Source organism: Megalops cyprinoides, chromosome 5 (assembly GCF_013368585.1).
Source record: "Megalops cyprinoides isolate fMegCyp1 chromosome 5, fMegCyp1.pri, whole genome shotgun sequence".
NCBI classification, from domain to species: domain Eukaryota; kingdom Metazoa; phylum Chordata; class Actinopteri; order Elopiformes; family Megalopidae; genus Megalops; species Megalops cyprinoides.
Window position 1 is genome coordinate 17,030,618 of NC_050587.1, and position 16,496 is coordinate 17,047,113.

A 16,496-nucleotide genomic window follows, 5' to 3' on the forward strand; every position below is an offset into this window, starting at 1 on the left:
AAGCTAGGATAACTATATATTTTCCCAGCTAGATGCTAACACAAAGTGAGGGAGCTGAAAGGTTCGGCTTGACATTTTTATTTCTGTCTGTCACCCATCAGAAAATGCGAAAGTGCTTGACACTGTGGAGGCGGATGATGAGGGGGGTTGGGGGGGGGGGGGGGGGGGGTTCCTGTGGTCCTTTCTGAGTGGGAACTGTCAGGAGTTCACACAGACACTTCTATCCTTAGTGTACAACAGAGACTGTCCCTTTTGGTAAAGTGCCTATCCTCTGCTTACGCAAAGATGAAGCGAATCTCCCTGTTGGAGCTTGTGCTTCACAGAAGGATCTGCAGTGCCTTCATAGATCTCTCAATTACTGTGCCCAGTGTATCTGCCGTCGCCTCTCCCTCTGTAAGAGGTCTGCGGAGTTCTGCTGCAAGCAGTTAATTAACCTTAATTAACATTGATCAAGTCCTCCTGAGTGAATGGATGCGTTCAGAAGGATCAAAGGGTGTGCAGGACCTTTGTAGCAGCTTGCTAAATATGGCAAAAATAAGGCCAGGCAGACTCATATGCCTTTTCATTAACACATGTAGACATTCACACTCTCAGGCACATACTCATACATACAGACACACACACACACACATACACACACACATATCCCATGCTTGGATGGTTGTGGGTAGGATTCTGGCTTACTCAATGGACAGCGTTAGTGCCTGAGATCTGCGTAATACCTTCCCTCCTTGTGAATGAGAACCATGTGCTTGCAGTCGCCTGAAACAGTCTCTGTGTGTAATCTTTCTGCCACAATGGCCACAAGAACTATTACAGATGGTGTCATAATAGAACTCTGTGTCAAATGGCTTCAGGAGCTGTCCTTAGGAAGTTAGCACCTTTTCCTATTGAGTGTTTTGTGCTAATCCTGTGGTTAAAAAGAAAAGATAAACCAACCTACCAGAAAGAAAAAACAGATCTCACAAACTATATTTTAAGTGAAAGCAAAAGCAAAGAAAAGCTGAAAAGACTGGATTCAAATAAGAGCAACACATATTTAACTGACTAATTTTCTGGCAAAGCTTTCTATCAAACACTGTGCTTTGGAGGTAGGGTGATATACATAAATTTCGCAAAACATACATTCACCACTCAGCTTGTTGGCAGATCACTGTGGATTCAACTAGCATAACAGCTAATTAGAATTTCCTCAAGTGTATTAATATAGTTAAATAAATAACAATACATTTACAGTTGCAAAGTAACACGCCACGTTATTTTATCTGAGTGCCCCACCACATCTGGAACTTGACCTTTCCCTCGGAGTTATGTAATGACTGAGAAGACAATTATTGAGAACAGTGATAAATATTGTTAATAACAGTAGTTTTGTATTAAAAATAGCTAAGGCATCAGATGGTTTCACAATCCGTTAATCAAATCAACCCAATGTGGCATCTTCTGCCTTCTGGCCTCTTACAAACATGAGTAATGAACACAGACAGACGTTCCGAGACTGTTGACCTCTCTGTCATATTTGAGCCTTAAAACAGGCCTGGGCTTATAAACATAACACAAGCAGTATTCCAGGGCAGAGGGATCCATTACACGGGTGCACATCAACAGTGCAGCTCAACACTTCCTGTTGTTCTGTGAAGGCAGGAAGAGATTGCTGTGACATGTTATGCAGTGGACATGTTGTGGTGTTTCATCCGCATTTCCATATGGATTTATGACTCAGGCTACAGGTCTGAAATATCTCTTGCAAACAGTCATATAGAAAATGAATCATTCATTTCCCAGCCTTTCAATACAGCGAACAGTGAGAAGTGCTTGTCAACTAACTGGCACTGAGTGGTGGTTAGAAGCAGTGTCCTTAAGGTTGATTGCTTCTGCCTGTCTGTCTGTATGTCTTTCTTTCTCTATCTCTCTCGCATATATTTTGAAATCAAAAAGATGCTTTAACTGATGAAAGTGCTGCAGAGATGCAATCAATATCACGGATATACAAAGCTAGAAAATGACAAGTATGTTTGATGCTGTAAATGGAGATCATTCTTGAAACCTCTCCACAAGCAGGACTATGAGTACAATGTTATCACAGCGAAACAGATCTGATTTAGGAATGATTACAAAAATGTCAAGTGCTGTGCACCACTACAACGCAAACAGAAGTATTGAGCGCATTGAGTACACGAAACATCATTTCAACAGAAACACAGAAAACATGAGCTCACCACAATATCCTGGGGTCCCACACACTGTCTTCATTGTGACCTGGTCATCTACGATTTTTGACAGGCCGAAATCAGCTTGAACAAAAAAGATTACAACATTATACATAGTATAGATTGTGCTTTTTATACAAACATGTAATCATGTGTGAATGCAGCGTTATCTATACAAATGAGACAATAAATACTGACAAAAGCCATCTGTGCATTTAGTGAGAAACCTGGAAAATGCAGTCTCTGATGAGCTTTCTAAATACAGCAAAAATAAGGCCAGGCAGACTCATATGCCTTTTCATTAAGGCTGGAGGCATTAAAGAGAAAACACGTAGGCTTATACACGCTCAGGCACACACTCATGCATACAGACACACACATACACACACACATCCCATGCTTAGATGGTTGTGGGTATGATTCTGGCTTTCTCAAAGGACAATATTAGTGCCTGAGATCTGCGTAATGTCTTCCCTCTTTGTGAATGAGAACCATGTGCTTGCAGTCGCCTGAAGCAGTCTCTGTGTGTAATCATTCTGCCACAACGGCCACAAGAGCTATTATAGATGGTTTCATAATAGAACTCTGTGTCAAATGGCTTCAGGAGCTGTCCTTAGGGTGTCAGGAGTGTTCCTTTAAAAGACTTTATACAAAGATGAAATCACGTATGATTCCAACATTATATACAGATAGCAGGAAATTCATATTGACAAAAGTCATAATTGCATCTAGTGAGAAACCTGAAAGATGCAGTTAACAGTCCCTGATGAGGTGTACTGACAGAGTTTAATGCATAACCACACTCATAGCTGATGATCAGTACCTGGTCACCACAGTTATAAATGGCTATTAGGGACAAAAATATTCCACTTGTATTAGATTAAGGAGGATCACAGAACGCTACTATAATTCCACAGATGTTCTATGTTATGACCGCTGTTATACAGCTTCCCAACCCTTGCCATCCAACTTCCTTACGTAGGAGGTTCCTGCTGGTAACAGGAGGTTCCTGTGCTGTCTGCGATGCTAAGCCAGCTATGGATGTTCTGTTTTAGACCCTGCTCCTTCAACAGTCTTCACCACAAATTAGCAAATCAGCATGAGGCAGAGGGAGCTGAGAATTCAGTATTTATAGAATTTATTATTTATTTATCTGTACTGATACCCTCCGTTGGAGTCTGTCACTCACCGATTTTGAGAGGAGCATCAGGGGCGGAGGTGGCATATAGAAGATTCTCAGGCTTCAGGTCACGGTGCACAACTCCATTCTCATGAAGGTACTGCAACGGACACAGGGGAGAGCAGATACTGAGGAGGGTGGCAGACAGTGCTATGCCAGCTTTCTTGGTGTTTATCAGCCTTCAGTGATGCAAGATCCCCACGCCCAACCAACACAATCTCCACAATGTGCTGCTGTGCCGAATTTAGGCCATCGTTATAACAGCCCTTGCGGGGTAAATACAAGACCGCACAAATTCTTCTACTGAGCAGAGATGGACACATTATTAACCAGAGGGTTTTTAGCTTTCCATTCCAAAATGATCATTTAAATGCACTAATTTGATTAATATGGCATTTGATTGGCTAAGTTAAACCTCTTTCGCCCTTATCCTGACAAGCTTGAAATATATTTAAAAGCCTGATAAACTCCTAGATTCCTAGACCAGCGTGACAGAGTTAAGGAAGCCATCAGAGCTGTATGCATTCAAAAATAAGCAATCATACTGACAGCTTCGTATTAGCATGGGATACACCTCAACACCTTCCAGACTGCGTGTCAATGCACCAGGTGTCTTTCCAATTACAGCCTGATTTTCAAAAAGCGGTCTCTGAATTATTTACAAAGCACACTCCTCCTCACCGGCTCATTCAACCCGTGTCTGTTTGGCACTGTAACGCCTCTAGGTACCATTAATTACCCATAAAAATATGCCGTCCCTTCCCCTTCCTGTGTGCGGAGGGCACACCGGCATGCCACCCTGCTTCCTGTTGATCTCTGCACCCCTTGCAGATCAAACAGCAGGGATCTGAACCTCTCTCTGCCTTCATTTCCTATACCGCTCGCATCTGTGCTTTGAAGAATTTCCTCCCACACGCGACCCTGGTCTAACCCCATTTGAAAGCATGGAGTTTCAGAGTGCTCAGTGAGAATCAACATGGCACAAGTCCAACCGCAGGACACCGCCCCAAAATTCATGAAATTTTATTTTACATATCCTGAATGGAGGGAGAAAAAGTCATGCTATGGTAACCAATTAAACAATGCACTCTGAGTAGATAATGCATATCTGCCTGTTAACAGAGAATAAAATGGTCACCCCTGATGAGGCTGTTATTTCAATATTATAGTAACATGGTTGGAGTTTGGATCAAAAGGCTGTGGCAGGTTTTGGTGATGGCAGAATCTGCAATACATACATTTCTTGGTGTCACAGGAAATTCGGAGGCCCAGTATAGTGGGTGGACTATAAAATTAGAGTTCCTAATAGCTGCAATATGAAACATATACAGAAAACATACACATAAAACGGATGACCAGTTTTGGGCGTTTGGTTTCTTGGTCTTCATACAGGGACCTGAATGGGTTTGATAAACGATTCTTCTGGTGAACTGAAAGCCCGGTCAGACGGGACTCAACGGTCCACATTTCTGTCATGTGTTTGACAGCTTCTGATTTAAGTGAACTTGTCACCACTTCTCCATGACTGTGCTGCCGAATGCATTTTGAACATAAATCTCTGAAACCGCATCAGAGAGAGCTTCCATAATTCACTCATACCAGAGAGCTCATATTTAATGCAGCAAACACTCCACCGCAAAGACATCATCAAGACTCACTGGATACCGGGCTTGCTTGCCAGATCAGAGATGCGGTACAGATATCACATTGTCCCATGAAAATGCAACAAACGCTTTAATGGCACAGCAGTCTACCACATCAGAGACCAAAAAACAGGCACATGTTGAAAAAATCTGAAGTTGGACAATAGAATTGTAAAATGAAAACTAGTCTTTTCATCCCTTGCCCAAATGTCCGGGGAAGGCAATTATTTTACGTTTGAATTATCATTTGGCAAAGTGCTGGCATGGTTAATTCAGCTAATATCTTGGAGGAGGCCGTGTGACAGCAAAAGCTTAAATGCTCCAAATGCTGAGAACAGAACCGATTTTACTTATTTTGTTCTCCAAAGGGTTCCTGATGGAAGGCGTGGTAAAAAGGTCTAACTAATAAAGGAAGAGTGAGATAGAGTACATAAAGGGGATAGGCTATCTTTAACTCTGAGGGGGTACCCGATTAGTCATGAACTAGAGCCCAATCACTTTACATCAGCCTTAATCAGGGTTTGTGTAATATTTTAAAAGGATATAAAAGTACCTCTCATTCATTTAAGTACCTTAAGCATTCCATGAAAATAAAAGTGCCAGTCTTTTAATTTTTTTTTCCATTCCTGAATTTGCTATCTAGTTCACACAGATATGCCTCTCACCACATCCCTTTTAGTCAAATGCCTCTGAAGTGGAGAGCATTATGTTTGAGGGATTATTTCTTACAGATGCCAACCAAGGTTATGCATCCTACCAAAAGCAAATTTCTAGTGAAACATTTTTGAATGCAAGGATTTCATAATTTGTGAATTAACTGTACATAAAGCATGAAAGAAAAAAAAAACTTCAAATATACTATCCCTCTTTCCATTTACCATCTATTCATAAAACATTCCAGGTTCTTTGGCCAAATGTTTTCTCGAGAAAAGGACATCTCTGAGCTCATTTTCAGGCACCGGGTTCCCTTTGCAATTATTTCATGACTTCCCATTTCAGAGGGTAATATTTTAGCAATGTCAGAGGGGAATACTCCCTCCCTGTTTTCAGAGACTCTGAGGAGCTGACACAGATAAGGTGTCCTATCTCGTCAGATGAGTGCAATTCGAACGACAATTCCCACGAGGCCTGTCTCAGGCTTCTCATGACTGCCAAAGCAGACCGCTGGGAGAGACCCATTTTGACAAATAACCCAGTTTTACTCACCTAGTTCACATGCTTAATAAACACTTCAACACTGAGAGGTGAAACCACACACAGCTGCCCATTTTTGTGGTAGTAACCCTCTATACCCGATATCCACAAATTTCAGAATAAAACCTTGAATGACCTCAGCGGAAAAGTGTAAGAGAATATTTCTGTCATGACTGCGGCGTCTTAGCCGGTTGTTTTCTTTTCCCTGTCCATGTGCTTTTGTTTTTCCCTGTGTTTCAGCCCTGCCCTGCTCTCCGCCCTGTCACCGCCCACCAGATTACCTGACTGATTGCACCTGCCTGCCTGCGCACCTGCACCCCGTCTCCTCATCAGCCTTGCCCTATTTAGTCCTGCTCGTGTTGCGTCTCGTTGCCAGGTCGTCTCAGTTCGCTGTGTCGCTACTCGCTGTTGGTTCTTCGTGTTTGCCTGCCAGTTCTGTTTCTTTGCCTGTTTTTCCTGACTTCGTTCCTCGTTCTTGCCTTGTGGTTTTGGTCGCCGTGTCTGCCCGGTTTTTGACTCTGCCTGCCCTGACTTTGTCTTGTGGATTACCGGTTTGGATTAATAAACCCGTTTTCGGCATCCATCTCCTCTGTCTGCGCTTGAGTCCCTGCCTGAGTTCTGACAATTTCTTGCTGTATTCCCCCAAAACAGAGCTGCATTATGGATGATAATTTCAACAACAACAATATCTATCTATTCTCAACAACTATGATATCTACAAGTTATGATGTGATAAGCAATATATGAAGAGAAAAAGAAGCATAAACATAAAATTATTGCCTAAGACAGGAAAAATATACAAAATGATCATAAAATGTTGAACTTTTTACTAAAATGAAATTGGAAACTACTAAATAGAGTTCTTGTTTCAATGATAAAGCAAACCCTTTGCAAACCTCCATAGCATATATTTTTCTAAGGAGGAAGCCTAGTTAAAATAGTCCATATTTCAAATTTCAAATTCCAAATTGCATATTGATGCCTCATAGTGGATTTCTCACGATACAATACATCTCCTTGCTATTAAGAAGCCCAACAGACAGAGCGTACCTTATTACATGAAAACTACTTTCTTGTATTATTACAGGTGGTTGCAGCACCTATATAACTGAGAATTAAGCTGGCTTGCACTCCACCAGGATTTAATACCAAGCATCATCTTAGCCACAGGAAAGTAATGGTCTGAGTTCTATTAAAAGCCTTCTAAGTGCAGCCTTGATGAATTGCAATAACACTCAAAGACACAGGAGAGTAAAAGGTGTTGCGGTTTTACCATAAAATTCAACACTTTCAACTCCTACTACAAACTGTTTCTATATATTTGTAAAACTCCAAATTTCAATCTAGCTTGCTTTTTTCCTAAACACTGAATCTCAACAAAGATATGCTTCTTGAATGTTACATTAGTGAGTACTGTTGCAACTAAGGTTTTGACCAATGAGATTGTTTGTTCTTGTACTTTAGCAGCTTCACTTGCATTTAAGGAAAGGTATTTAGAACATAACAGTGCAGAATGCTCTATGCTCCCAGAGCTATTCTTGGGTGATTACTTTCTTTAGAGCAATACACAAGAGCTGTTTAGGACGACAGGTTGCTGCAAAGAAGATTACTGTTATAAAGTGGTATTGATTTCCTTCATATCACTACACTAAGCTCAATAAAGACAGTCTAAATGGGACTAGCAGTGTGTTTGGTGACCACAAAGATTCACAGGATAGAGAGAAAGCCAGACAGCCTTGGTGTACTGATGCAGCCCACCTGTAGTTATGAGGTTGTCATGAACCTACAGTAGGTCTCCATATATTTTGTGAAAACATGGCACCAAGGTTGACTCTACAGCCCCACTGACTCAAAATGTGAGAGTATATTGTAGAAGCTTCAGATTCAGCTTTTTTTCCAGAGGAAGGGGCCTTTGCAGCCACTGGGACCACACTTCTGTATTGTTATTCAGGTCAGCATTCTTTGCGTTGATTCCCACATGTAAAAATGCACACGTCGTCTTCCCATCCACTCTCCCTGGCCACAGTGACATCAGCGAGGGGAGGGGAAAGGAATACGAGCGGAGCAGAACACTCTTCAGCAGACAGCCTGCGTGTAAATGGTGACGTCCTGCGCACAACCTGAGAAGAGGTTAAGAAATAGAAAGCAGCAGATGTTTTTCCCGCTCACGTGGCCGAAGTGCGGGGGGAGAGGTGCTGATCAATGACGCAGGCTCACTCGCTCACTCCTTCCTCATGAACATACTCCGACCCCCCCCCCCCCCCCCCGGGCTGGTTGACGCCTATCGAACATGCCACACTTTTGACGACGGTACAAACACTCTCCTCAACCACCTCAATTCTTGAGGCGAGATGGAGGGCTGCTGCCAGAAATTAATCGTTAAGTGATGAGAGACCAATCATTAGGTGGTGACAGACCAGAAAATGCACATCGTTAAACTCCCCCATTTTGTCTCTCATTTTTGTCTATGAATGACAAAGATTAAGGCAAAGAGGGGGACCCCTGGCTTTGAAGGCTAAGGAAACGAAAAGTCGACTTGTGGAGACGCATGAGCGGTGGCTCCTTGACATGAGCACGGGTTCCTCTGAGATGATCTCGCCATAAAATCCTGTGCCCGCCTATAAGCCTGCTTTGATTGTTTGATTGAAGAGAAACATTTCTACATTTCCTGTTACAGTCCACTGCCACTCCCCTCCACTATAACTTCGTGGCTCAGCTCTAAAAATAGCACACCGATATTAGTGGCAGAGGCGCTGAAAAAACAGAATGAAACTCTCCAGCAGGATGTGACAGAAATTTGTAATAAATCGCCTCCCTACACAAAGCACATTCCGGGCACATTGTTCTCACTTTCTTGTAATCCACTGAGAATAGGATGAGATGATCTATGCAGTTGTAGTTTACGCAAACAATCATTTTGGGTTCTGCTCTAATAAACTCATCACTTCATTATCAATTACTGAGTGTTATGTTTTTATTTTCAAAGAAATCATACAATCACTGTCATTCAAGGTTGCACATCTCTGTGCAAAATAAGGTGTTATGGATTGCCCTGAGATCAAAACGCACTGCTGAAATTACATATGACATTGTGTTCTGTTCCTACAACAATGGGTTTCACTACCATGGAACCCATTCTATTTCATTTCAAACAGTTTATTTTCCCTCTAAATCACGATCAGGTATGTTCAGTTATTTCCATTTCCATGTTTTAAATTGAGTCCTGTGATGTTTTTCATTTATTGACTCCAGCAGATGAAAAAAAATCAAGGCAAACAGATATCTATGTTTCTTCAATGACCTTACAGTGCATCCTACATCAGTCAGTGGTGGAGTCCAGCTTTCCCTTCCGGTCATAGAAATGGCCTGAGGGTTATAAATAAGTCCAGAGGATGGGTGGTCTTTGTTCCTTCTCTCTGCCTCCAGTAACTGCTTAGCCTTTATTTGAAAACAAAGTCACCTCACCTGTGTAAACCACTTGCTAGTACAGTTGCTTAAGGCAGTTATTTTTGTTGGGTCAGGAGGACTCAACAGAAAACTGCCATCCCTGTCCTAGTAACTGAAAGTGACATATGGTTGCTAATCGTTCCTCTCAGAGGTTTGCTCACACTTTGTGATGTAGACAGTGATTGAAACAGCACTATGCAGAACAACCCTGCTATGATTTTACTATACACAATACATAATTCAAGAGTGGCATGTAATTGCAAAAATTAAGAACACAGGCGCCTTATTTTGTGTTTATTTTTGCACCTGATGTACAAGTATCACAAAAATAGTGGAAATATTACTAAAGAACAGCATCATTACCCACCCTGTTCATGCGACCAGTCTATTTTCAGCACTTTGCCCTCTTTAAAAGTAATTCATATTGCCAGGCTGAATGAATGCATTGTTAATATTTGATAGGACACTATATATAGATTTTCATGGACTATTTCAGACTAAATGATGCATCAATCACTGCCAGTAAAATAAACCATTGTACTTCTTCAGTGTTTCCAGACTACAAAAACAAGGGTTCAGTGTTTGGGGAACAAAACATTTCAATTAATTGATATCAATAATGTAAATCAATAGCACAATACATAATTTAATCTACAGCAGGCAACTCTGTATATCAGCTCAAGGTGGCCTAAGCATGGTGGGTGGGTGGGAAGAGTTTCCCCTGTCAAAGAACAGCGGCAATATAGAGCCTCTGTAGATGGACTCCAACCATTCTAAATGACATGCGCATGTGATTAGAATTTATTTGAATTAAAATGGGTATCCTCTATTAGACTTTCAATGCCTGACACCTTTTCTGCCCCACACGTTGCCATTGCACAAGCGCTTTCTGAGGGTTACCATGAGGGTTTCATGAAGGAGCTGTAATTTGAAACAGGTATTGTTAACTGCCTCAATGGTCCTAATTGACTTTTGCCCAATTTACCTCTGTCAATCTTCATCACTTGTCAGCAGAGGTTCCAACTCAACGTCACCTGTTTCTGACCTATTCTTTCCATTTCTGTTCTAGGCTATACAGAATGTTCTATGCGATCCAGGCACCCAGTTACGTTTTTGGCTTGTGAACAAAACGAATTGCCACTCATTGAAAATGTAATCATTTCAAAATCACTCCTTCCCTGTCTTTGTCTGTACTTAATCTTTTGTTACTGAAAAATTATATCATGACTATCTGTCCTTATTATTAAACAAACTGAAATGGCACCTGTCTAGGCTTCTGCAATGCATTCTCTGAGGACAGCTGAAAAAAATGCCTACAATTCGATAACACACGTAACACACCCGATAAATTATTACAAGGGCTGGTTTTAAAAGCATACCATAAGATAAAGGAGGACAAATAGTACCTACTCCTCATCTGTGAATCCTTACTTTGCCAGTCTCCACGCTGACCTCATTCCACAATAAACTCCACATGTGAATGAATTGCAGGTGCACGCTCAACAGGGTATGTTTCCTCATGACAACGATTTTCTTTCAAGAGGCCCCAGTTGTGTCATTTGCAATGAATGGACAACTCCCTAATACAGCACTGCATCAACTACAGTACATGAGCGTCATGCCCAGCTGCGTAAATGAATCCTAAGTGAAAAAGGTAAGAATTAAATCTGCAGACAGGCAGATCTTACACTGGGCCATAGCTGGTTGCATGGCCTTACTGTGTTGTTCTGTTTGTTTCAGTCACTTAGGACATGTAGACATTTCAATAAATACAATTTGATTTAGAATAAAAAGGGTCAGTTTTGGAGTTGGAGTTTGGAGCAGTTTTGTTGATGAAATCCTAGTCTTCATCTACATCTATATTTGCTATGTAGGTCTTATTACAGTACAACAAAAAGTCAAGCACAACTACACAGAAAGAAGCAGCTAATAGCAACGAGTGCAAATTCCAAGGAGTAGTATACTTGATATGCCATTCTCTGAAGCACACATCAGAAAAAATGACATAAATATAAACATGGACTCACCGCCACTGCTTCCAGTATCTGTTTGACAGCATCTGCAGCATCACGTTCGCTGTAGTAGCCCTTCTCAACAATTCTGAAACATAACAGAAGAACAGGCATGAGATGATTCATTCAGCTCATGAAATGAAGTGCCTGACACAAAATATTTTGAAACAATAATCCCCAAGAAATAATGCTGATAAAAAAACAAAATATAACCATTGCCCAAGTTTTCTTTCCCTTTCTTCAAATGCTAAACCCATAGCCATACAAACATTCATGAAGTACCACAGGTTTTAGTGCCATATCGCTTTTATAAACCAGATCCATAATCAGTTGAGCTCTACTTAGCCAGAGTGTACATAAAGTAAGAAAAGAGGAAGAAAGGCTGAAATTAACAAAGTGAATTTATTACATGAAACATGGAGAGCTAGAGTCTGAGTCAGCTTCACTTTTGCCTTGAGGTAAATCATTTTGAAGAAAAAACTACATCTAGCCAACTGTGTTACTGTGGATAACCTTGTATGGCTACTGTTTGAAAATCCCTAATCTCCCATTGATTCCAGCATAGTTCACATGCGGCTACTTATTATCCCCTTGGTCTGTTAAGTTTCAAGGATGAGGAAGGACTTCACCATCCTGTCTTCTTAAATGTGAACAGTTTCAACAAACTTAATGGTTTATTTTAACCCCCTCCCCCTCCCCGATTACACATAATGCATGATCGGAGAAGTCAAAGTTCAATAAATTCATCAACAAAGGCAAAAATCACCAGCTTTGGTTTTCTAGTTTCCTGAATACAAAGCATTTATGATGCAACAAAATATATGGGCATAACAATGAAACATTAAAGCTCCCTTGACTGGCTGACTCCGCTAGGTTAGGTGACTTCTGTATGTGATCTGTTGTTTGATTTACCATGACCACATATAACTTGTCTTTAGAACTTCCATACTGTGGGTCACGGAGAAACACAAATTTTAAACAACAAATTTGAACCAATCCTGTGAAATGAAAATGAAAGTCTGAAAAAGTACCAAAAGTATCAAATCTGTAATATATTTAAATATTCACCCAGCATCAGCAGAGACTCAATTCTGCAAGAAAGCCATGCCTTCCATACTTTCCAAGAATACATTTATAGAAAACCCATTCTTCTGATGCCACCAGAACAACAAAGTCATAACTTATTTATACAGTAAAGCTTTTCAGCATCACCATGTCCTCTTTCTTCTTTTCAGACAACTGCAAGGAGTGCTGTTTGTACTGCTAAAGGCATTATGTAACAGGCACATACCATTTCAGTTCCATCCCCTGTAAAACAGGCAGAGTTTGAATAAAAAAAAAATGGCAACTATATATGGTGATGAAAAGTATTTCAATTCAATGATGGAAGGAAATAAACCCATTAATAAGCAAGTGTTTGGGCCCAACATTTACTCTATTAGTTATTACGAATTATTAACAGATAAGTTCTTTAATCTATAGCATCTGCATTACTATATATAGCTTCATCTTCATGCATTTTAGCCTCTTCCCCGTAGACAATAAATCCAACATCCACAACAAAAATCCATGAATATTTTCATGCTCAGTCTATTCCTCCAATGGCACATTGTTAAGAGAATCCCCGACATATGTGCAGGGCCATGTATAAAACAGTACGTTTTCACAGACACTGAAGCCGATCGGACAAATAGACAACCGACACCAGAAACTCAGCACTGCCCTTAACTGTGAGGTCATTTGAGGACATTTGAGTTGGCACAACATCAAAACAGAAAGCAAAAGCAAACCCTCTGTCACTTCTGTCTCTGACTCCAATACTGGGGCCTGATGGGATTGCGGGAGGTCCGTGGCAATAATCCATCAAAATCCAGGGTGCCAATTAACAACATGGTACAGTCTAACATTCCAGTATTCATGTTTTTACTATCCTACCTGTTAATGTATGTTACTAAACAGACTAACAGACCAACAGTTAATGCTCACACAGGGTAGCAGATGCTCTGTTGCAGTCTTTCAAGACACAAACTCTCAGTTAATTCTTTGCACTAATATTGCATTTTTTCAATATTTCATTGAAAGCATGTCAGGTAATCACTGGAGTGAGGTCGCTCCAATGAAATGCTGTGACGATGTAGTAAACTGCATCATCGGGTAAGGGTTGGATTCTAGGCTTACAGGACATGATTTGGATTATTTTCAAAATACACAAGCAGATCGTTTTTCACATAGCCATTACTTTTGGTTTAAAATGTTCATTTAGGTTTCCCTGTCATCATGTCCTTTTGGTAGACTTCATATGCTACTTTATATGATTCTCTGCGTGGTGGAGCATTCTGTCTGATGGTCGACAGGAATAGACGTGTGATGGAACTTCCCCAAGACAGCAAGGAGCAGACTAACCTGTCAAACAGCTCTCCCCCAGTGACCAGCTCCAGAACCAGGCTTATTTCAGCTGGCGTCTCAAAGATCTCTTTCAATTTAATCTGCCGGAGAAGGAAAGTGCAACAATGCCATTACACACCTTGACTTTTCATCTCACCAAGGAACAGATGTCATTTGAAACACATCTCAATACAGTAAAAAGTAACATAGTATAGGAAAGTACATTATAATCCTTGCACCTTTCTGGGTGTTTGGAAATCTCTTTAGTCTCTATTTGGACAAGTATACATTTTTGGGACATTGACTCCAAATACTGCTTATTAGGAGCATAACAGCTAATATGAAGAAGTGGCTGTTTTCTGCAAAACCCCTGGAAAACAAATAAATGTATTAGTAAGCATCAACCTTCCAGATTTCAGCATTGCTGGCAATAATGAGAACAAGGGAGCCTTTTCATCCTTATTTACATCTCTCCAGTTTCACGGATGTATTATGGCTTTTAGAGAGGAGAGGTTACCCATTTGGATTACAAAGCCATTCATTAATCAAGGTCATTCAATTAGGAAAGATGGCTCTTCCCCATTGTAAACTCCTTCAGCTGTCTGCAGTAAATGACCTGTGGAAAAAGCCAATCCTTCAGACAAAGATGAATTCTGCTTCATGGCATACATACAGATCTGTGCGATTTTCATTTTTAAAGCATTAGCGATTCACAAATATTTGCTCATCTTTCTTTTCTTCTGCAATTATTTCTTAATTGCCACCACAAGATGACATCTGTCAGCTCGTCACAATTGCGAGCAATGCATCAGATACAATCATGTTATAGGCTTTTTATCTGAATGCAGAAAAGCTTGAAATGTGGATGTGTTTCATTTGATGTTACATGGTAGCACCAACAGAAAATTAATCCAGATGGATTTGAGAAACATCTGTCTAGTCCTTTGTGATTACCACTGCGCATCTAACGCTGAATGAGAAATCAATTCCAGCTTTGATAAAATACTGACTATAAGTCAGGTCTGCATGCACTGACAAAAATGTAATTACAAATACCACACAGCTGAAAAATGTGCAGTGAGAGCTACATTGTTAAACGTACCCTGGGATTCAACCAACATTTGCCCCTTAACTTTGGCTAATGAATAACAAGAAGGCATGCACTTACAAAATAACACTTGCATTTATTTAGATAAAGTTAAGGACAAATCTCTATTGAACCCAGGGCTCGTAGATTGAGGGTACACTCAAATCTCCAAAGTCCTTACAATGTTTGGATGAGAGAGCCGAAGTAAGACTCCTATCTCTGTTCGCACAATCTTCTTGTCCACCTGCAAAATGGAAAGAAAAAAAATTACATGAGGGATCTATATATGGATTTTCAAAAATATTTGACCATGTTTAATTAAACAGGAAGTGGTACTCTGACAGAACTGGAAGATATCGACACATGAGAGTAAATTCAATAATTCACAAGACTGAAATATGGAATGATATGTGGTCCCATCAGACATTACTACAAGCACATATTCATTACCAGTCCTTTCCTTTATTATCACCATAGAAACCATATGAGTAAACTGGAGCTTTGGAATAAGTGGATAAGTAGCCTATTAAAAACAGGTAATCCAAGGGAAACTACATATATGGTTGGCCAAGACGATCAACTCATCTTTGTTTCTTCTTCAAAGGGGAATATATGCACACACACACACGCGCACGTGCACACACACACACACACACACACACACACACACGCACACACACACACACACACACACACACACACACACACACGAACACAGACACACCCACAACAATAATTTTTGAAGGTGTGTTTACAGAGACCAGTTCAAGAAGAAGATGAATCTAATGAATATTCTACTTCCATCACTCAGTTTAACTCAACAAATAAGGCTGGAACAAAATCAGTTGGCATTTTTTCCTTTCTACAGCAGTTGTGAATTTCTGCTAGCAACTGATTCCTGAGTAGCAGAAGTTTAAAATCTACATGTACTTGGCTCAGAAAACTCAAGTCTTACCTAGACCAGAATATTACATTTTACGGATCAGTTTGGCATATGCTTCCAGTAGTTCAATCACAACATTTAGATGAGATAGAAAAAATCGTAATATCTGTAACATTATCTGTGCAGTCATCTTGTTAGAGGCAGAAAGTCAATGTTGAAAGAATTAATACGCTCAATATGTTTACAGCGGATGGCCAATTAAATTTTGGCAACCAAATGATACCAACCTACAATTGTATTAGCAAGTATGTAATTGCATTTTCTTCAACAGTGGCACAGCATACAGAATATCCAAGTTGCCGACAAAACAGCAGTGTAATATTTCAGGTGAAAGAGAGAGGCATAACAGCTGTGGGGGTGGGGGCTTTGAGATGTAACCTAAATTCGCTCCTCGT

The 16,496-nt window shown here is 40.5% G+C and overlaps 1 protein-coding gene across 1 annotated transcript in view; it reads right to left on the reverse strand.

The window, feature by feature from the left end:
- camk4 (calcium/calmodulin-dependent protein kinase IV) overlaps positions 1-16,496 on the reverse strand; it is a 52,500-nt gene that overhangs the window by 5,812 nt on the left and 30,192 nt on the right. Inside the window, exons 3-7 of the mRNA XM_036529894.1 lie at positions 15,340-15,402; positions 14,090-14,172; positions 11,702-11,774; positions 3,400-3,490; positions 2,220-2,294 (exon numbers count right to left, since the gene is read on the reverse strand). Of these exons, the coding sequence (XP_036385787.1) occupies positions 2,220-2,294; positions 3,400-3,490; positions 11,702-11,774; positions 14,090-14,172; positions 15,340-15,402 (385 nt within the window). The remainder of the gene's footprint in view (positions 1-2,219; positions 2,295-3,399; positions 3,491-11,701; positions 11,775-14,089; positions 14,173-15,339; positions 15,403-16,496) is intronic.